Source organism: Megalobrama amblycephala, linkage group LG24 (genome assembly GCF_018812025.1).
Source record: "Megalobrama amblycephala isolate DHTTF-2021 linkage group LG24, ASM1881202v1, whole genome shotgun sequence".
In the NCBI taxonomy this organism is placed as follows: Eukaryota; Metazoa; Chordata; class Actinopteri; order Cypriniformes; family Xenocyprididae; genus Megalobrama; species Megalobrama amblycephala.
This window is the reverse complement of record NC_063067.1, coordinates 1,499,978-1,521,357: the sequence shown is the minus strand read 5'-3', so window position 1 is coordinate 1,521,357 and position 21,380 is coordinate 1,499,978. Positions and strand designations below refer to the sequence as shown.

The following is a 21,380-nucleotide window of genomic DNA, read 5'->3' as shown; positions in this document are numbered from 1 at the left end:
TTACTGTTTGTCAATTTTGACTTTTTATGACAATCAACTTTTTGTCATAATTATGACTTTTGTATCAATTTCAACTTTGTCAATTTTGTCTTTTTATGACATAATTGACATTATGATTTTTATGTCAATTTCAACTTTTTATGTCATAATTATAACTTTTATGTCAACTTCAACTTTTTAAGTTTCGACTTAGTATGCCAATTTCATCTGTTTGTCATAATTATAAATTTTGTCATAATTTCAACTGTTTGTCAATTTTGACTTATATTATGACTTATAATTTCGATTTGTCAGAAATATAGCTTATGTCATAATTTCGAATTGTTAATGTCATAATTTTGACTTTTCATCTCCTAAATATGACTTAGTATGTAATTTTCTGCTTTTTATGTCAGAATTATGACTTTGATATCATAATGTTTGTCAATTTCGCTTTTTATGACATTTAATCGACTTATGTCATAATTTTGACTGTCAATTTCGACTTTTTATGTCATATTATGACTTAACATCATAATTTTCGATTTGTCATAATTTTGACTTTCCATTTCCTAAATATGATTTATGTCAATTTCAACATTTTATGTCATGATTTTTTTCTTATGTGGCAGAAATGTGCTTCCATATGACGGCGACACAAAAAAAGTATTATTTTAATTATTTAAAGTATTTATACATTGTAATAATTGTGCTGCCTTTAATTTATGCTAATTTAAAAGTAAACACAGTAATATATAAAATAAAAAGAATGATAAAGAACTCAATGAGAAATTTGACAACATCTTACCCAGAAGCATCCTGTGATGTGACCGTATTTAATGTAAAGCTCAGGTAAGAGAGACTGGCGTTGTGCATCAGAACAGATGAAGAGCAGCTGATCCATAAATCATGTTCCATGTTTGTTTAGAAGTTTCATTCATTAGAAATGAAAACTCAGGGAAAGATACTTTGCAATTGTGTACGACTGACACCGTCCCGCTGCAGTGTGTGTTTCTGAGTAAAGCTTTATAGGTTATAGTTTATATACTGTAATAATGATCATTTTATCAAATCACTTATCACTTTATGGGAAATAATTCATTGAATTTCAGGTCACAAGTTTAAAGCGATAAACTTAAAGCTGTGCCTCTGACTCTGCTAATGTTTTAATTAGTTTCTAGTAATAATATGGAAAAAACACCATGCATTACAATCTAGAAAGCACCGAACAATATCATTCTGAGAATTTGTTTAACTTATTAAACTATGTTTTGTTGTAATATTTGTTTCGCTCTATTTAGATATGTTTGTAATCGCATTCCTGAACCACTGATTTAGTGTGAAATGTCAGGAAATGTTTCAGGATGAGGAATATTGTTGTGGAAGTTAATATTTCACTGTTCTGTAACTGTATCAATTTTGCTTTTGTTTGAAAAGATGAAATATGGACTCTTTAAATAAAGAAACAGATGACGAAACTCTTGAGAATAATTACATTTACATTTAGTTTTTAGAGAATAATCATAATTACAAGCTGAGACAGTTTTAAAGATGCTTTATTTTAGTAGCATTGACTTCAACTTAATGAAAATAAGAAATATTGCCTTGAGTTTTTTTAACTGTATTTTATTTCAAGTGACAAAAATAATCCTGCATTAAAAGACATTTTTTTTCTGTTCTTCTGTTTATTTTTCATAATTCTACAAGTTTCTTCAAGAAGCTAAAACCAGAACTTGCTGTGAAAACTACAATAAATTGACATTTCACAAATTATTTGAGCAATTATATGGTTTGAAACCAAACTATTTTTATAATATGTAGCCTCATACAGTCACTGAAAACGAAGAAAAGAAATGAAGAAATACATTAAACTGAATGAAACAGAATTGAGCAATCATCTTACAAAGTGCAAAAATAAGATTGCTCAATTTTTGCACTTTGTAAGATGATTGCTCAATTCTGTTTCAAATGTAACAGTTTATTCAAACAGTGTCAATTTTTACAATCTGTAAATTATGACACTAAATTAAGCTAGTAGGATAAATGCAGTAAAAAGCAAATTCTGTTAATGTAAAAGCAATCAAACTCTTTGAAATGATTATAAAACAATAACCCGAATGAAAATTATTGTTTTTGGTAAGTGCGTCACGTTTTATCTTTTTGCACACTTGCGTAGACGACGGCCTCCTCAGTGTTCATCTGTAGAGATCTTGGTTTCTGAAATTTGCTGCAGACTACAGATGAGTATGTGACATCATCCTGCAGAGATAATAAACACAATTATACTTTTGCCGTATGGATATACAGAGTCAAATTTAGCTTAAGCCTCTGGTGCTCCTCGCATGGTGGTCAAACATGACCAAATTTATTATTTCAATGAAATGAATGTACTATATTTTAGTTTGATAATGTTTTAATGTAATATTTTGTATGTTTAGGGGATTTTATGGTACTATTAAATATATTTATGCAGTAGTTTATAGACCATTTATTCACTTTTTGACCATAGATTAAGAAATTAAATTTCCAGCTTAAAATGTCATAAATCTTGAATGTTTTCAAGCACAGACTTAAGTTTTAAAGACGACGAAAGTGAATTTGATAAAACTTATAACGAAATGTATAATGAAAAATGCACAAATACTATTTTCAAATTTTATATGAAATATATATTTTCGTAAACATGTTTTACTCTAAAGCTGCAAAAAAAAAAAAGGAAAAAAAAAAGCCATAAATCTAAAGAAGTTGTGATCCAAATTTGAGCTTGATATCTCAAAAAATTAGCTTTCAGTAAGAGTTTGTTTGGGCGCAGTACCAAGTGCTTCCACTAGATTAAATTCGTCTCCCATTCATTTCCAATGCACTCATTTTTTATCTTGATTTAAGAATGTTTATATATTTGTACTGGGAAAACAAGACAGAAATACTGTGGATGAACACTTTTTACAGTGTATGTATTCACATTTTATATTTGGCTACAATTTCAAGCATTTAGGCAGAAGCATTTTAATCAAACGGTTTTAAAAATCATGAAAAATGTGGATTTAAGTGTGTCCAAAAGCTGCACACACTCACCTGAGCAGATCTGCCATTGCTCACGTCTGCCATAGTAGAATAAACAACCTCCTCCTCCTATAAACACAAGCCTTCTTTAACACAAACACACGTGCTACAAACAAACCTTTCTGCACATACACTGATCTTCATATGTCTGAAACCTGTGGAGTCTTGTTTCGCCATGGAATTTTTTTCTCACAATTCTGACTATTTTTCTTGCAGTTTGTGAAAAAAAAAAAAAAATCTGTATTGCGAGTTATAAACTCAAATTTGGTAAAAATAAAACCATTGCGAGAAATAAAGTCAGAATTGTGAGATATAAACTAAAAATTACAAAAAAAGTCAGTTGCAAGATATAAACTCAAAATTACAAAAAAAAGTCAGAATTGTGAGATATAAACTCAAAATTGCAAAATTGTCAGAATTGCGAGATATAAACTCAAAATTGCAAAATTGTCAGAATTGCGAGATATAAAATCAAAATTACAAAAAAAGTCAGAATTGCGAGATATAAACTCAAAATTGCAAAATTGTCAGAATTGCGAGATATAAAATCAAAATTACAAAAAAAGTCAGAATTGTGAGATATAAACTCAAAATTACAAAAAAAGTCAGAATTGTGAGATATAAACTCAAAATTGCAAAAAAAAGTCAGAATTGTGAGATATAAACTCAAAATATAAAAAAAAATCAGTTGCAAGATATAAATTCAAAATTGCAAAAAATAGTCAGAATTGTGAGATAGAAACTCAATTTCAAAGAATATAAATAATTGTCAGAATTGCAATAGAAACTCAAAATTGCAAAAAAAAGTCAGAATTGTGAGATATAAACAAAAAATTACAAAAGTCAGTTGCAAGATGTAAACTCAAAATTGCAAAATTGTCAGAATTGCGAGATATAAACTCAAAATTGCAAAATTGTCAGAATTGCGAGATATAAACTCAAAATGTAAAAAAAATCAGTTGCAAGATATAAATTCAAATTGCAAAAAATAGTCAGAATTGTGAGAAACTCAGAATTGCAAAATAGTCAGAATTGCAAGATATAAACTCAATTACAAAAAAGTCAGAATTGTGAGATAAACTGAAAATTACAAAAAAAGTCAGAATTGTGAGATATAAACTCAAAATTGCAAAAAATAGAATTGAGAGATATAAACTCAAAATTGCAAAATTGTTAGAACTGCGAGATATAAACTCAATTTCAAAAAAGTCAGAGTTGCAAGATATAAACTCAAAATTGCAAAAAAAAAGGTCAGAATTGTGAGATATAAACTCAAAATTAAAAAAAAAAATCAGTTGCAAGATATAAATTCAAAATTGCAAAAAAAGAGTCAGAATTGTGAGATATGAACTCAATTTAAAAAAGTCAGTTGCAAGATATAAACTCAATTACAGAAAAGTCAGAATTGTGAGATATAAACTCAAAATTGCAAAATTAACTTTTGAAATCGAGTATATCTCGCAATTTTGACAATTTTGCAATTTTGAGTTAATATCTCACAATTCTGACAGAGTTGCAAGATATAAACTCAAAATTGTCAGAATTGCGAGATATAAACTCAAAATTACAAAAAAGTCAGAGTTGCAAGATATAAACTCAAAATTGCAAAAAAGTCAGAGTTGCAAGATATAAAGTCAATTTAAAAAGTCAGTTGCAAGATATAAAAAATTGCAAAAATTGTCAGAATTGTGATAAACTCAAAATGTCCAAAAAAAAAAAAAATCAATTGCAAGATATAAACTCAAAATTGCAAGAAAAAAAGTCATAAAATGTGAGATTTAAAAAAAAAAGAAAAAAGCAATTACCTTTTTTATATTTATTCCGTGTCGGAAACAAGCTTCCATAAAATTTCCAACACTCACCTTTCTACAAGTCCTTTTTCCCTCTTTAATGTGTTTGATGCTTGAGTAAGTCACATCATCCTGAGAGACAACAGGTTATTCACCATGTTATTGCAAGAAGAAACATTAGTGCAAACATTTAATATGTATTAATCTGCTAATAAACAAAACTTTTATTACCAAAACCTATACATAATACTTTTTATACACTTCTACAGCAGATTTAGTTCACAACCTAAATATGATATTCATTTACAATAATCAATACTAAAATTCTGCATTAGTAACTTACTTTTAACAGCATTTGATCTCCGACGATATTCCAGTTCATTTTGACCGGATCATTGAATTTGATTTGTGAATAAATCATTTAGTGCAATTTATGAAGCAGTTCAACAGGAATCAGTTCGTTTTTGAATCGAACATCACTATTGCGTCTTAGTTTGAGTATCAGTGATTTCTTCAGTTTCAAATATTGAGGAATGATATGTTTTTATGAAATGTAGTAAAAAGTACGATATTATGCTTTTGGTGGCAGTGAACTAAAAGCAAAAGTTTCCCAAAATAGAAAATACTCAGATAAAGTACAGATACTTGGAAAAATGGACTACAGTTAGCGAAATAAAACTATTGCGTTTAAGTACCTGTTGTTGGTTTTCTGCAGGTTTTCCTCTGTTAATCTTCATCACAGTGGAGTATGTCACATCATCCTACAAACACAAACATCATTTTATTTCATATATTAATTACTTTATTTATGCCATGATCTGATTATGAATGGTTCAGTCACCTGATGATCTGGTCTCTGGGTCACTCGGGTTCCTCTCCTTCCCTTTTTTGCTGTAAGATTATAATGATAATATCATTTTTTTCTGTGATCATTGTACTCTAGAGCAGTGCTCAGTTGCATAAACCACCTTAAGTGTAATTTTCTCTTAGGATTGCCTTTAGGTTTCCCTTAAACTGAAGAGTGTTGCAGAAAATGACCTGGTTTTGTGTGTTCATACCCTGTGCATATCTCCAGCAGATGAATCCAGTCAGGAGCAGCAGCGTCAGACAGATCAGAAACATCAGGGAGTATTTGAGAAGACTTTTGCTGAAATCTGCAGAACCACACACAGAAGAAGTCCCCATAATGCTTAAATAAGAGTTACAAAAATAGTGTTTCACTTCCCTTTATGTATTTTATTTTAGGGACGCCTCCGCATGCAGTCACTTCCTGTTTGCTTACTATAGTGGTTTAAAAACATTCAAACAGATCTCCTGCTTTGAAATGTGAAAAGCGCTATACAAAAACAGACTTTTTACCAGGTGACAATGACCAGTTGACTGTACATTATCCCTTTTATTAAATTAACTTTTAAATAAATAAATAAATACAGTATTTTCAGGAATATAAGTCATGTTTTTTATCATCTGAAATGCACTGTGACTGTATTGCATTGTATTTTAAGGTAACGTATATAATGGAATTAACATCAACCATGCAATTGCAAGTAATTATACCTCACAATTCGAGGGAAAAAACATTTCCCGCAATTCCGAGTTTAAATACAAACTTAAACTTAGAACCTGTAAACTTAGAACCTAAAAGCATGTTTCCCCACACGTAACGTAAAAATAAAAAGGTAATTGCGACTTTTTATCTCTCAATACTGACTTTATTTCTTAGAATTTCAAGTTTATTACTTGAAAGTTTCTACAAATCATTCTGTGAGCGAACCCAAAGTCTCAAGGGAATGCAAAACAATCTGCGAGTGAACGCAAAGTTTCTCAGGGGAATGCAAAACATTTCGCAAGCAAAGTTTCTCGGGAACGCAAACCGTTTAATTCTCACGCAGATAAAGTTTCTGAACACCGGTCTGACGTGTTTTACCTGTAACAGTGAGATTTATGCGTCTGGATTGTTTTCCATTGACTGTACACACATATAATCCTCCATCAGTCTCAGTCAGGTTTGAGATCCGTAAAGAGAGATTATGAGGAGAATCTCTAAGGATCTGGAAGCGTCCGCTGACATCTTTAGAATCTGAAACCAGGGTCTCATTTAAAGCTGCACGCTTCCATTCAACGTGTTTTGGTTTGGTTTTTGGATCTTCACAGGAACATGGAAGCGTCACGGATTCTCCTGCATATGAGATGATAGTGTTTGGATGTTCGGATAAAACACAGCCTGCAGGATGACAAAACTCAAGATAAGAGACAGGTCCAAATACATTAGTGTGCAAACATTAAAGAAGCTTGTTTCCACCATGGAATAAAAATAAAAAAAAAGCTAATTGCAAGCAATCACAAAGTTTCTCGGAGGAACGCAAAACATTCTACGAGCGAAACGCAAAGTTTCTCAGAAAAGCAAAACATTCTACGAGAGAAACGCAAAGTTTCTCAGGAAAGCAAAACATTCTACGAGCGAAAAGCAAAGTTTCTCAGAAAAGCAAAACATTCTACGAGAGAAACGCAAAGTTTCTCAGAAAAGCAAAACATTCTACGAGAGAAACGCAAAGTTTCTCAGGAAAGCAAAACATTCTACGAGCGAAACGCAAAGTTTCTCAGGAAAGCAAAACATTCTACGAGGGAAACGCAAAACATTCTACGAGCGAAATGCAAAGTTTCTCAGGAAAGTAAAACATTCTACGAGCGAAATGCAAAGTTTCTCAGGAAAGCAAAACATTCTACGAGCGAAACGCAAAGTTTCTCAGGAAAGCAAAACATTCTACGAGCGAAACGCAAAGTTTCTCAGGAAAGCAAAACATTCTACGAGCAAAACGCAAAACATTCTACGAGCGAAACGCAAAGTTTCTCAGAAAAGCAAAACATTCTACGAGCGAAATGCAAAGTTTCTCAGAAAAGCAAAACATTCTACGAGGGAAACGCAAAACATTCTACGAGCGAAATGCAAAGTTTCTCAGAAAAGCAAAACATTCTACGAGCGAAACGCAAAGTTTCTCAGAAAAGCAAAACATTCTACGAGGGAAACGCAAAACATTCTACGAGCGAAATGCAAAGTTTCTCAGAAAAGCAAAACATTCTACGAGCGAAACGCAAAGTTTCTCAGAAAAGCAAAACATTCTACGAGGAAAACGCAAAACATTCTACGAGCGAAACGCAAAGTTTCTCAGAAAAGCAAAACATTCTACGAGGGAACGCAAAACATTCTACGAGCGAAATGCAAAGTTTCTCAGAAAAGCAAAACATTCTACGAGCGAAACGCAAAGTTTCTCAGAAAAGCAAAACATTCTACGAGGGAAACGCAAAACATTCTACGAGCGAAATGCAAAGTTTCTCAGAAAAGCAAAACATTCTACGAGGGAAACGCAAAACATTCTACGAGCGAAATGCAAAGTTTCTCAGAAAAGCAAAACATTCTACGAGGGAAACGCAAAACATTCTACGAGCGAAACGCAAAGTTTCTCAGGAAAGCAAAACATTCTACGAGGGAAACGCAAAACATTCTACGAGCGAAACGCAAAGTTTCTCAGAAAAGCAAAACATTCTACGAGGGAAACGCAAAGTTTCTCAGGAAAGCAAAACATTCTACGAGGGAAACGCAAAGTTTCTCAGAAAAGCAAAACATTCTACGAGCGAAACGCAAAGTTTCTCAGGAAAGCAAAACATTCTACGAGGGAAACGCAAAACATTCTACGAGCGAAACGCAAAGTTTCTCAGGAAAGCAAAACATTCTACGAGCGAAACGCAAAGTTTCTCAGAAAAGCAAAACATTCTACGAGGGAAACGCAAAACATTCTACGAGCGAAATGCAAAGTTTCTCAGAAAAGCAAAACATTCTATGAGGGAAACGCAAAGTTTCTCAGAAAAGCAAAACATTCTACGAGCGAAACGCAAAGTTTCTCAGAAAAGCAAAACATTCTACGAGGGAAACGCAAAACATTCTACGAGCGAAATGCAAAGTTTCTCAGAAAAGCAAAACATTCTACGAGGGAAACGCAAAGTTTCTCAGAAACGCAAAACATTCTACGAGGGAAACGCAAAACATTCTACGAGCAAAATGCAAAGTTTCTCAGGAAAGCAAAACATTCTACGAGGGAAACGCAAAACATTCTACGAGCGAAATGCAAAGTTTCTCAGGAAAGCAAAACATTCTACGAGGGAAACGCAAAACATTCTACGAGCGAAACGCAAAGTTTCTCAGGAAAGCAAAACATTCTACGAGGGAAACGCAAAACATTCTACGAGCGAAATGCAAAGTTTCTCAGGAAAGCAAAACATTCTACGAGGGAAACGCAAAACATTCTACGAGCGAAATGCAAAGTTTCTCAGGAAAGCAAAACATTCTACGAGGGAAACGCAAAACATTCTACAAGCGAAACGCAAAGTTTCTCAGGAAAGCAAAACATTCTACGAGCGAAACGCAAAGTTTCTCAGGGAAGCAAAACATTCTACGAGCGAAACGCAAAGTGTCTTTGGGGAATCGTTTCATCCTCACGCACATAAAGTTTCTAAACACAGATCACGTGTTTTACCTGTAACAGTGAGATTTATGCTTCTGGATTGTTTTCCATTGACTGTGCAAACATATAATCCTCCATCAGTCTCAGTCAGGTTTGAGATCCGTAAAGAGAGATTATGAGGAGAATCTCTAAGGATCTGGAAGCGTCCGCTGACATCTTTAGAATCTGAAATCAGGGTCTCATTTAAAGCTGCAAGCTTCCATTCAACGTGTTTTGGTTTGGTTTTTGGATCTTCACAGGAACATGGAAGCGTCACGGATTCTCCTGCATATGAGTTCTTGGTAATGTTTGGATGTTTGGATAAAACACAGCCTGCAGGACGACAAAACAACTTAAGATAAGAGACAAGCCCATTGTCTCTGTGTGTAAACAATTGATGTATTTTTGTTTATTCCATGTTTACTAATTGCGACTTTTTAATCATGAAATTCTGACTTTATAAGCTCTCTATAAAGCAAATATCTAGGAAGTTGAATGTGTCTTACCTTTAACTGTGAGGCTGGTACGAGTGGATGTTTTGTTATTAACTGTGCATCTGTAAATCCCCTGGTCATCTTCAGTCAGATTGGATATCAGCAGAGAGAGATTTGATGGTGTTGTCTTATTAAACATGTGGACTCTGGCTCTGTAACGTAAAGTTTCATTGGACACCTCGGTCACATTGGAGTCTAAATGGGTCCATCTGAAGGCCTCAGGTTTGGATTTTGGGTCTTTGCATGAGCAGGACAGAAGTACAGAATCACCTGGGTACTTCGTTTTAGGTTCCCTCTCAGTCTCCGATAGTGCGCATCCTGTAGGAAGAGACATTTGTGTTACACTCTTAAAAGTAAAGGTTCTTAATTGCCATCATCAGTTCCATAGAGCCTTTTCATCGCACAAACAGTTCTTTATAGTGGAAAAAGATTCTTTATGTTATTATAATAAAGGTAAAAAAATTAAAGACCAGATAACTTTGAACGAATATTCTATTAATGTTACTGGAAGAACGTTGAACCCTTTCATCATTTTTCAAACATTATGAGAATGTTATTTTTTGAATGTTCTCTGAAAATGTTTAAAAAATGTTAGACAAACGTCCAACTAAACTAAAAATTCACACACACACACACACACACACACACACACACACAAAAAAATCCATAAATGATGTATAAATGTTTTTGTGCTAATGATTTGACTTTGAGAGAACCTTGCCAGAAAGTTATGAGAATATTCCCTTTTAGCTGAGATTGAGAACTTCAACTGACCCTTTGCGGGAGTTTAATTGACAAGCGATCTAACCAATCATAATGCCGAATCCACCATTTTGTCCATGACTCAGATTTAAGCTGCGTTCACGTCACCTCGTATTTACCGGAATCTTGAAATGACAACACATGACGTTATATTCGGAGCTGTTCACGTCCTTTTGGTCCTTGAACTGGGAATTATGCGTTTCCATGGCAGCACTGTCAATGCCTAAATGAATCTACAGCTGTCAGGTGGTACAGCGCGGCCACGTGGTATATCTGGGAGCTTTCAGAAAACTCCCAGCTTACAAGCTGTAATTACGAGCCGGGAAGCAGTCTACGAGGACATGAACGCTTTTTACAAAAAGAACGCTAAGAGTCATTTGTTAATGAAGCAATCTCGTAACTAGCAAATGTTTTCTGGCCCAGCTCCGGGCCAACGATCACGTTTCCCTCGGCCCAAGTACCGCAAAGAATGACGGCCCTAAGTGGCCCAGAACTGATTAAAGACAGGGGTCGCACATGGGCCATAACGGCCCGAATCTCAGCCAGTTAATCCACGTGAACGGTTTTATTATTGGTACACCTTTATATCACCACCACCCTTTAACCAGCTGCGTTCACGCCACCTCGTATTTACCAGAATCTTGAGATGACAACACATGACGTTAATATTCGGAGTTGTTCACGTCCTTGGACTGAGAATTAAGCGTTTCCATGGCACCACTATCATCGCCTATGAATCCACAGCGGTCAGGTGGTACATTTGGGAGCTTTCAGAAAACTCCCAGCTTACAAGCTGTAATTACAAGCTCTACGAGGATGTGAATGCTTTTTACAAGCTATAATCTAGTAACTACAGGAATTACGAGGCTGCGTGAACGCACCTTGACTTCAGTGGACTTGAACTTGAAAAATGGTGTGTACTGACATCTTTTCGCGTTTGAAACAACATTCCTTATAATGTTCATTCATGTTTATTTAATGCTATAAATGAACTAGTAGGAAGAGATGATCGGTTCATGAGCCTCTTGATCTGAGGCGCTACAGTGATCTGTCACGACACATTAAAGAGCCACAAAACGGTTTTTATTAAAGAGCCACAAAATGGTTTTACCTCTAGTACTATGAAAAATGTTTTAGAACTCAATATTTCCTTCTCAATCCAAAAAGACAATCTAGTGAAACTGAGTTGCAAAGCATCTTGATTCACACAAAATCACATGAAAATGTGAGAATCCATCATTTCTTTACCTTTAACAGTGAGATTGAAGCTCTTGTGTTGACTCTCATTAATCCAGCATGAATACAGTCCTTCATATTTCTCTGTCAGGTTAGGAATCAGCAGAGAGAAATTTCCTGTCTGTTTACCAAACATGTGAAATCTGCCCTGATAGAGTGGGTTCAGTTCAGTTGAGTTAGTCGTCTGGTTTATTTCTCTGTTGTTTGGTAATTTCCATCTGATCTTGTCTGGTTTATATCGAGCGCTACATTTGACCAAACAAGACAGAAACACTGATTCCCCTGAATATCTGCTGATCGACTCTGATGCTTCATTCGCTGATAGAGAGCAACCTGCAAACACAAAACAGAACTGTTTGACTTTATGTGGATTATGGTTGGTCTGCATGTATGATTATTAAAATAACACAAGGATCCTCACCTTCAATGAGTAGATCAACCTGCTTGACGGAATTACACCAATATGATCCTGCGTCGTCTACAGTCAGTCGAGTGATGGACAGTGAGAGATTCCCGTGAATCTGAACTCTGTCTTTATATCGCTGATCCTTGACGCTCACTGGGTTTTGTTTTTCTTGTATATCTGTGCGCTGCCACTGGACGTCTTTATGCTTTGAGTTTTCATCTCTGCAGTGCAGCAGCACAGACTCTCCTGGAGAACAGCTGATATTTCGTGAAACCAAATCTTCTGTGCAGCCTAAACCAACACAAAACACAGAAAACCTTCTGAAACTGGATTATTTCCTTCGACACATTCACCAAAAACTAGATGAATTGAAACATCTACACACAAACATGAACTGAATAAAATACTAAATAAAAAGAAATGTTGATCTCATTTCAGTATTTGCATTCATTAAATTATTTTATTTATACATTTACATTATATTGATCACGATCAGATATCTGTATTTCCATAAAAAATAAAAAAACTCAACACTAAAATAAACATTCAGATAGGGTGAACTGCCCTAAAGTGGGACACTGCCTAATGTTTGTAGGTCCCGCATAAATACATGAATGCCAGTGAGATTATGGGCAGAGAGTACAGAAGCCAAGAAGCGAAACTCTGAAGCTTTTTTGGTAATGCCACTAGATGGCACATCGGCAGCACAGCCGCCATTTTGGGGTGAAAATGCCAACTGGACAAAAGAATCCATCTTATCTTACGCACCCAAAATCGGTGAATCTCACAGCCAAATCAGAAAATTTCATCAGTAAGTTTTATGACACCTACAGTAAATGTTGTATTGTCTTATATATGTTTCATGGAATCCAACCATTAGCCTATAAACATTTACTATTAATAGAAAATTAAAAATGAATAAAGTTAAGATCATCGTGTTTGTAGCGTGATCCAGGGGATTAAAACATTCAATATATTTCAGACCTAGTGGAGTAACAGTAACTATTAATATTATTAGGGGTTCAAGTATGTAGTGCTTAAACTCTATTGTAATTGTTAAATTTTCCAATTATCAGCATCTTTTGGTTTTTTGAAAAACCTACTTTTGCAAACTAGTCCTATGTTTTTGATTGTAACTAAACCAGTGCAGAAATGTTCTCTGGAGTCTGCATATCAATAATTATCAAAATTCAAATATCGAAATTTTGGTTCACGGTCGCTAAAGGGCGCCAAAACGTACGATGTGGGCGGAGCCACTTCTACTAAAATGGCTATAACTCAAGAATGAAATGAAATATTTGCACCAAACTCGGTTCACATGTGTAGCGGCTCAATATTGTTGGTCATGATTAATTTTTTTTTTTTTAAACGCGTCGATTGGCCACTAGGTGGCGCTATAACTTGAAAAAAACATGAAAACAGCTGTAACTACACAACCGTTAGTCCGATCGACTTGAAATTTGGCATGCAGTGTCTTGGTCCAAGGGGGCATGACGGTCTATGAGGACATTGGCGTATCTCAAAAAACATGGCCGCCATCAACCAATGAAGTTTGAGCACCTGTAAGACAAGGTTAACAGAGGCCGATTGGAAAGAAACCCGTGGACATGTTCAACTCATGGTACTAGAGGTCTGTAAGAATTTTGAAAGAAATCGGCCACTAGTTGGCGCTAACGAGTTTCACGACTCAGTAATCACATGGTGTTTCACAGATCCACACAATATGCATATCATTTGATAGATCTCCTCATGCTGAACAATTTTGCCTCAGGAACCAATGCTGTCAATCAAATCGTTCATTAATTATTCATGAATAGCTGAAAAACCTTTTGTAAACTAGTCCTAGGTTTTTTGCCCGACAGGACAAAAACCAGCGCAGGATGATTCTCTGGACTCCGGATCAATAATTATCAAAAAAAAAATGTTTACCCTTTGGGTCGCTATAACAGGGTCATTTAGAAAATGGGTGTTGCTAAATATACCCAAAAGCCTATAAATTGTAAAAGAGAACTCAGAACTTCATGGAATATAGTTCATGGTTTCAAGGTTTTGTCATTCAAAATCCCTTTAAACTATAAAAAGTCTTATAATAACATTACAAATCACATTTTGTCAAGGTTTACCACTTCATTTGTTAATTTCTCTGTGTTTGTTTTGGCATATATCAGCTGCTCCTCTATTATTTCAGTGGTTGAACCCTGATAAATGCATTTTAATTTATATTAATATTAATATTATTATCATAGAATTTGCCCTATTATCATAGACTTTTCATCATCCCACATTAGGAAGCTGCAGACTGTTTTAGATAACTTGCACTAAGAGCACTAATATGTCTATCATTTCTTTAATGAATGTGTTATCTGCATTTTCTCATCCTGGGGTTTTAAAATGGTATTGGGTGGATTTAATGTTTTGGCCACACATCACAATATGTCACAGAAGTCTGAAATGTAAAAAATATCCTACATTAGGGCAATTCACCCTAAGGATTTTTTTTACCATGGTTTTATATGCCGCACAAGAAACAGACTTTAACTGATCCAAAACTATCACACTGACATGTCTTCACAGTTCATCAAATCTTAAGCGCAATCAAGAGTCTCACTAGTCGACTCAAAACAGTGAAGACGTCACACCAACTGACTTAATCGAAAATCTCATCTTCTTCTGCTTAAGGTGTGATTTTATGAAAAATGTAGGCTATTTTTTTATTCAGCAAGGATGCACACAATTCTCATAGAAATAAAAGCAGAAGTACTGCACAAACTAACTGTTATAGACTGAAGTAGGATGTGTTTCATTGACTGATGAAAGTCAGTTTGTGTTATAAATGCCAAAACTCACTCATATTGTTGTTCAGATGTACCTGTTGTGAAGTGAAGTCCAGCGCAGAGCAGAAAAACACACAAGAACATCACATCTGAAATCTGTAGCACAGCCATTACTCTCTTCTCTTCATTACTTCTTCTGCGTTCACACTCTCTGATGGTCAGATATGAGAAAAAGAGAAGTGTTAAATATTTCTTTAGACAGTCACCACTTCCTGAGAAGTTCTGCCCTTTGATCAAAATGCTGTACATACTTGATAATCTGACTAGAACAACTCAGAAGGATAACATGTTCATCTAACTAAAGCATTTCAGGAAAAAAATGTTCCATGGATGATGCGTTAAACATTTTAAGAACATTATTAAATACCAGATAACTGAACGAACGTTCTATAACGTTAGCCAAGGTTCTGAGAACGTTCCTTGTTTTTATCTGGATTATGTCTCTCAGTCACAGCAACTATACCTGTGTCATTCCTGGGATTCGCTGATATTTCAGTCCCTCCGACTTTTTAAAGTGGTGGTTCACCAAAATGAATTGCTAAAATCTTTTCACAATACTTTACACCATTACAATGAATAAAAATAATTATTACATTTTTATCATTTTTATCATAAAATAATGTCTTATTTCTATCGTACACTAAGCATTTTGTCATGTCCCCGAGGCACTTCACTGAATTTGTACTTAGGAAATATTTAACAAAATGTGCACGATGTCTATAATTTTTGGCAATATTTAAAGTATTTGTACGGAGCCCCTAAAGGGACCTTTGCAAAAATAAAAAAATGACGGAGTTTCGCGTGCTCACGAGAAACTTTCGCGTGCTCACGAGAAACTTTCGCGTGCTCACGAGATACTTTCGGTGCTCACGAGATACTTTCCCGTGCGCACGAGAAACTTATGTCGTGCGCACGCGTTACAATTTCCGGTTTGTGTATACTATAACCTACTTCATTTGTGCGTCACTGCCTATGAAGAATGCCAGAGTATGGATGCACATAAACTAATAAAGATCATGAAAATTAAAGAGAAAATGAGAGTGGATGCACATGAACTAATACAGCTGTATTTGCTCAAAATCTGGCTTTCTTAGACCAGATCGTCTAGGATGAATCCAGCTAATTATTCGTTTTAATTAAACGTGCCTTCCTTATATCTAAAGTGCTTTATGTCAATGGCTCTGCTCGCAATAAGCGCTGTTAGAATTGAATAGAGAAAATAAGCATGTCTCTGCCGCCTGTAAGGATGCGTTAAATCCGACAAAGTGGTTTAATAAAGGGCCGTTTGATTTTGTGAAATATGAAATTTTAGTACGCCTACATTTTACATTTCCAGTACTTTTACATGGGAAAATATAAATATGGCCTACTGCCCTAACGAAATATAAAGGTTCATCATTTTTACTGTACCAATGTTTTTTCATGAACCATTAAACGTGGCATTATGACAGTGCTCACTGAGCCCATTTCCCAGCGCGATTCTTGGATGCCACAAATGGACATAAGTCCTTGAAAAATGACGCACTTCCCTAACGAAAGCCACATTTTGAGCACTTTTTACTGTATCAGCCTTATTTATTTATTTTTTTAACTTGGCAAAAAGAACAATGCACACAACTATTCATATCCTGGCCGTCACAGAGAATGCTTTAAAGCAGACAGACATAAGACCGTGATATAAACTGCCCTACGAAAGCCACATTTCAGCAAATAGATCGTTATTAATTTATGCACATCCATACTCGCATTTTCTGCATATTTTTGAGCAAATGGATCTTTAATAATTAATGCGTGTCCATACTATTTTCTTCTTTAATAATGATCTATTTGCTCAAAATTATAAAGAAGAAGATAGTATGGATGCGCATGAATTATTAAAGATCTATTTGCTCAAAATTATGCAGAAAATGCTAGAATGGATATGCATAAACTAATAAAGATCTATTTGCTCAAAATTATAAAGAAAATGCGAGTATGGATGAATTAATAAAGATCTATTTGCTCAAAATTATAAAGAAAATGCGAGTATGAATTAATAAAGATCTATTTGCTCAAATTATGCAGAAAATGCGAGTATGGATGTGCATAAATTAATAACGATCTATTTGCTCAAAATTATGCAGAAAATGCGAGTATGGATGAATTAATAAAGATCTATTTGCTCAAAATTATAAAGAAGAAGATAGTATGGATGCGCATGAATTATTAAAGATCTATTTGCTCAAAATTATGCAGAAAATGCTAGAATGGATATGCATACATTAATAAAAATATATTTTCTAAAAATTGAAAATGTGAGTAGCCTATGAATGAATTAATACTGATCTATTTGCTCAAAATTATGAAGAAAATGCGACTATGGATGAATAGGCTAAATAAAGATCTATTTGCTCAAAATTATAAAGAAGAAGATGGTATGGACGCGCATGAATTATTAACGATCTATTTGCTCAAAAATATGCAGAAAATGCGAGTATGGATATGCATAAACTAATAAAGATCTATTTGCTCAAAATTATAAAGAAAATGCGAGTATGGATGAATTAATAAAGATCTATTTGCTCAAAATTATAAAGAAAATGCGAGTATGAATTAATAAAGATCTATTTGCTCAAATTATGCAGAAAATGCGAGTATGGATGTGCATAAATTAATAACGATCTATTTGCTGAAATGTAGCTTTCGTAGGGCAGTTTATATCACGGTCTTATGTCTGTCTGCTTTAAAGCATTCTCTGTGACGGCCGGGATATGAATAGTTGTGTGCATTGTTCTTTTTGCCAAGTTAAATAAATAAATAAGGCTGATACAGTAAAAAGTGCTCAAAATGTGGCTTTCGTTAGGGAAGTGCGTCATTTTTCAAGGACTTATGTCCATTTGTGGCATCCAAGAATCGCGCTGGGAAATGGGCTCAGTGAGCACTGTCATAATGCCACGTTTAATGGTTCATGAAAAAACATTGGTACAGTAAAAATGATGAACCTTTATATTTCGTTAGGGCAGTAGGCCATATTTATATTTTCCCATGTAAAAGTACTGGAACTGTAAAATGTAGGCGTACTAAAGTTTCATATTTCACAAGATCAAATGGCCCTTTATTAAACCACTTTGTCGGATTTAACGCATCCTTACAGGCGGCAGAGACATGCTTATTTTCTCTATTCAATTCTAACAGCGCTTATTGCGAGCAGAGCCATTGACATAAAGCACTTTAGATATAAGGAAGGCACGTGTTTAATTAAAACGAATAATTAGCTGGATTCATCCTAGACGATCTGGTCTAAGAAAGCCAGATTTTGAGGAAATACAGCTGTATTAGTTCATGTGCATCCACTCTCATTTTCTCTTTAATTTTCATGATCTTTATTAGTTTATGTGCATCCATACTCTGGCATTCTTCATAGGCAGTGACGCACAAATGAAGTAGGTTATAGTATACACAAACCGGAAATTGTAACGCATGCGCACGCGAAAGTATCTCGTGCGCACGCAATACATTTCTCGTGCGCACGCGAAAGTATCTCGTGAGCACGCGAAAGTTTCTCGTGAGCACGCGAAAGTTTCTCGTGCGCACGCGCAAGTATCTCGTGAGCACGCGAAACTCCTTCATTTTTTTATTTTTGCTCTGTATATTTGTGTTACTTTCTTGTGAAAAATAATTTTCTAAAAAAATTCAACATATTTTATAAAAAACAGAAGTTATGTCCCTCAGTCTGAACTCAACCCCGTCACGCCAATCATTCTCCGCCTACAATAATTTAGGCTCCACCCATATGTGACATCATTTACCAGAAATGACATCATTCAGGTCTCTTTAACAGTGGTTTGGAAGATGGTAAGTAGTATCATACTTTTTATTCTTATTTTTGAGGCGTATTATAGTCATTGAGGGTACTGTCACACTTAACTCAACCCCATCACATAAAATTAAGATAGAAAATTATTATTTTTCAAAATTTTATTTTAATCCATAAATATACAATGTTTTTATTTCATTGCTGCCACATATGGCCTACTCCCCCACACTGCAAGTGGCCATTTTGAGCAAAAAACACCTCAACCCCATCACATCTGACTATTTCTCATTGTTTTGTGGTTGAAAACTTGTGACAGGGTTGAGTTTTTCCACTTCATTTATAAATAATTTTAATAATAATAAAAAGTTGTCAGGATTTCAGTAAAGATACTTACTAAAATCATGACAACTCATAATTTTGTTAAAAATAGAATATTTGACGTAATGTTTGCACTTAAACATTGACAAGCATCCCATGTCTGAAATTGCAGCTACATCTGCAGCAGAAAGACTGTGTTTTGCACGCAGATCTGTTGACCTGGAAAGAATATGAGAGAGACACAAAACTAAAAAATAAAACTGAATGCAGTGTCTCCCTTCAAAGTCTTTCAGTCTTCAACCCCGTCACACATTATTTTGGGGAAAAAAATAGGGAAGTTGCTTAAAAATGAAGGCATTTCTTTTTGAATACCACCAGACATGTTAAGGACTAACAAAATAAAATTGTGGTTTTAGTTAAATATCTAAATTGAAAACATTTTTACAAAAATAGAGACCAGAGACATACAATTTGTTTATTTTTAACTTAGGTCCCATTAAAAAAAAAAAAAAAAGGATAAGGACTTCTTGATAAGGACTTTATCAAGAATTGTTACATAATTTTGTAGTTATTAAACTGTTATGAGGGACACATGAGCAGTAGATACATGTATGTTTTATAGCAAGTTGTGTGTAAAGTCCTTTTTAAACCAATTCCATTTTGACCATTATGAGGTTGAGAATAAAAAAAGGGGGGGGGGGTTCCAACATGATTACGCATTACATAATCATGTTGGAAAGGTAGGCGGAAATACCGATCAAGTGTTTACAAAGCGAATGTGCAAAGACTAAGACAAACATCCTTTACAAAAAAAAGGTAAAACAACGATCTTGGATGATATTGAAGTTGGTGGAGAAAATTAGATGTTTTTCGCCCTACCGCGGTATTTCCGCCTATGTCATGTGTGATCTTTCCAACATGATTACGTCATGCGTGGAGCATCACAGAGCAGTGCAAGACGAGCATTTGTGGTTAAAAAGTATATAATTTTTATAAATTTTTTTTAGAAAATGTCAGATGGTTTCTCTAGATGAGACTCTTATTCCTCGTCTGGGATCATGTAGAGCTCTTTGAAGCTGCACTGAAACTGACATTTGGACCTTCAACCCGTTGAACCCCAGTGAAGTCCACTATATGGAGAAAAATCCTGGAATGTTTTCCTCAAAAACCTTCATTTCTTTTCGACATGATCTTGGATGACATGAGGGTGAGTAAATTATCAGGAAATGTTAATTCTGAAGTGAACTAATCCTTTGAGAAACTGTCTTTTACAGAAGATTAATGATCAACAGTTTAAACATGCATCTTTGAAAGATTTTATTTTTAGAAAAGTTTTGACATGACTGATTTTAATTATCAGTTAAATTTCACAATTAACAATACTTCAGCAAAAACTAATAGTAGGTCATTAAAACAATTACAGAAGACTAATAAACATTCAGCAATACAATAAGAACAAATCAACTAATTACAAACAAAACACAAATAAATACAACAGAATAAAAAATAAAAATTAAGAATACAGTCTCAAGTTTTTTAAGAATATGTAGTGGTATTCAGATAAATAATAATAATAATCAAATGTAAAAACACTGCATATTCTTACTGTACAAATAAAATATAGATTAATCCTTATTAAAGCAACTGAAGTTATTCAGTCAAGATCAGAAAATGATTTTCCTTTGTTATTTGTTGTTTGATTATCAGGTTTATTAGGCTGATGTCACTTTAAGAGCGAATGCACTGATCCAATATACTGTTACACACTCGTTTTCCTTCTGTTTACTTAAGATATATGTTTGTGAATATTCTCCAGAAAGGCATTTTGACCTTTATTTAAAGCTGACGTGTGTGTGTGTGTGTGTGTGTGTGTGTGTGTGTGTGTGTGTGTGTGTGTGTGTTACCAGCGTGTGGTGGAGCGCTGTGTGTTTCTCGGCGAGCGGGATCGGCCCATCTGGACACGGATCACCAGAGAAGCCTGCATCTCATCAGGACTCTTCGGCCTTTCCAGACCAATACAGGTAATCCATCAGCCGTGTGATCAGCAGACACATTTCCTGTCAACTTTCTGCCTTCACCAACAACAACAACAACAACAACGGCCCAAACACTAAAAAACAAGCAAGAGAAAAGATATTTAGAGATTGGAAGTTGACCTGAACGTTCACAAGTTAGTGTGTCAGAGAATCATTGGTGTGAAATG

The 21,380-nt window shown here is 34.6% G+C and overlaps 1 protein-coding gene across 4 annotated transcripts; it reads right to left on the bottom strand.

Annotated features, from left to right (window-relative positions):
* Nucleotides 1–1,644: 1,644 nt before the first annotated feature.
* LOC125259894 (carcinoembryonic antigen-related cell adhesion molecule 5-like) lies at nucleotides 1,645–21,216 on the bottom strand. Of its 4 annotated transcripts, none has more exons than XM_048177887.1 (12): nucleotides 21,082–21,216; nucleotides 15,099–15,214; nucleotides 12,245–12,520; nucleotides 11,836–12,156; nucleotides 9,838–10,143; nucleotides 9,365–9,664; nucleotides 5,891–5,986; nucleotides 5,674–5,723; nucleotides 5,528–5,593; nucleotides 4,905–4,964; nucleotides 3,055–3,111; nucleotides 1,645–2,238 (listed from the first exon to the last, which is right to left on the bottom strand). In XM_048177887.1, exons 2-12 carry the CDS (start codon nucleotides 15,172–15,174, stop codon nucleotides 2,125–2,127), a joined length of 1,722 nt encoding a protein of 573 aa, XP_048033844.1. In that variant the 5' UTR covers nucleotides 15,175–15,214; nucleotides 21,082–21,216; the 3' UTR covers nucleotides 1,645–2,124. The 4 variants fall into 4 exon arrangements, with proteins under 4 accessions (XP_048033844.1, XP_048033843.1, XP_048033842.1 ...); XM_048177886.1 differs by lacking the exon at nucleotides 21,082–21,216 and adding an exon at nucleotides 6,760–7,056 and having other exon boundaries at nucleotides 15,077–15,214; XM_048177885.1 differs by lacking the exon at nucleotides 21,082–21,216 and adding an exon at nucleotides 6,760–7,056.
* Between the last annotated feature and the right edge of the window lie 164 nt (nucleotides 21,217–21,380).

Coding starts and splice junctions, on each gene's coding strand:
- LOC125259894 (XM_048177885.1), bottom strand. CDS start 15,174: ATGGCTGTGCTACAGATTTCAGATGTGATGTTCTTGTGTGTTTTTCTG. Junction 10,144..11,835: donor CTTCAATCTCACTGTTAAAG/GTAAAGAAATGA, acceptor CTCTTCCTACAG/GATGCGCACTATCGGAGACT. Junction 4,965..5,527: donor CTGCAGAAAACCAACAACAG/GTACTTAAACGC, acceptor GTTGTCTCTCAG/GATGATGTGACTTACTCAAG.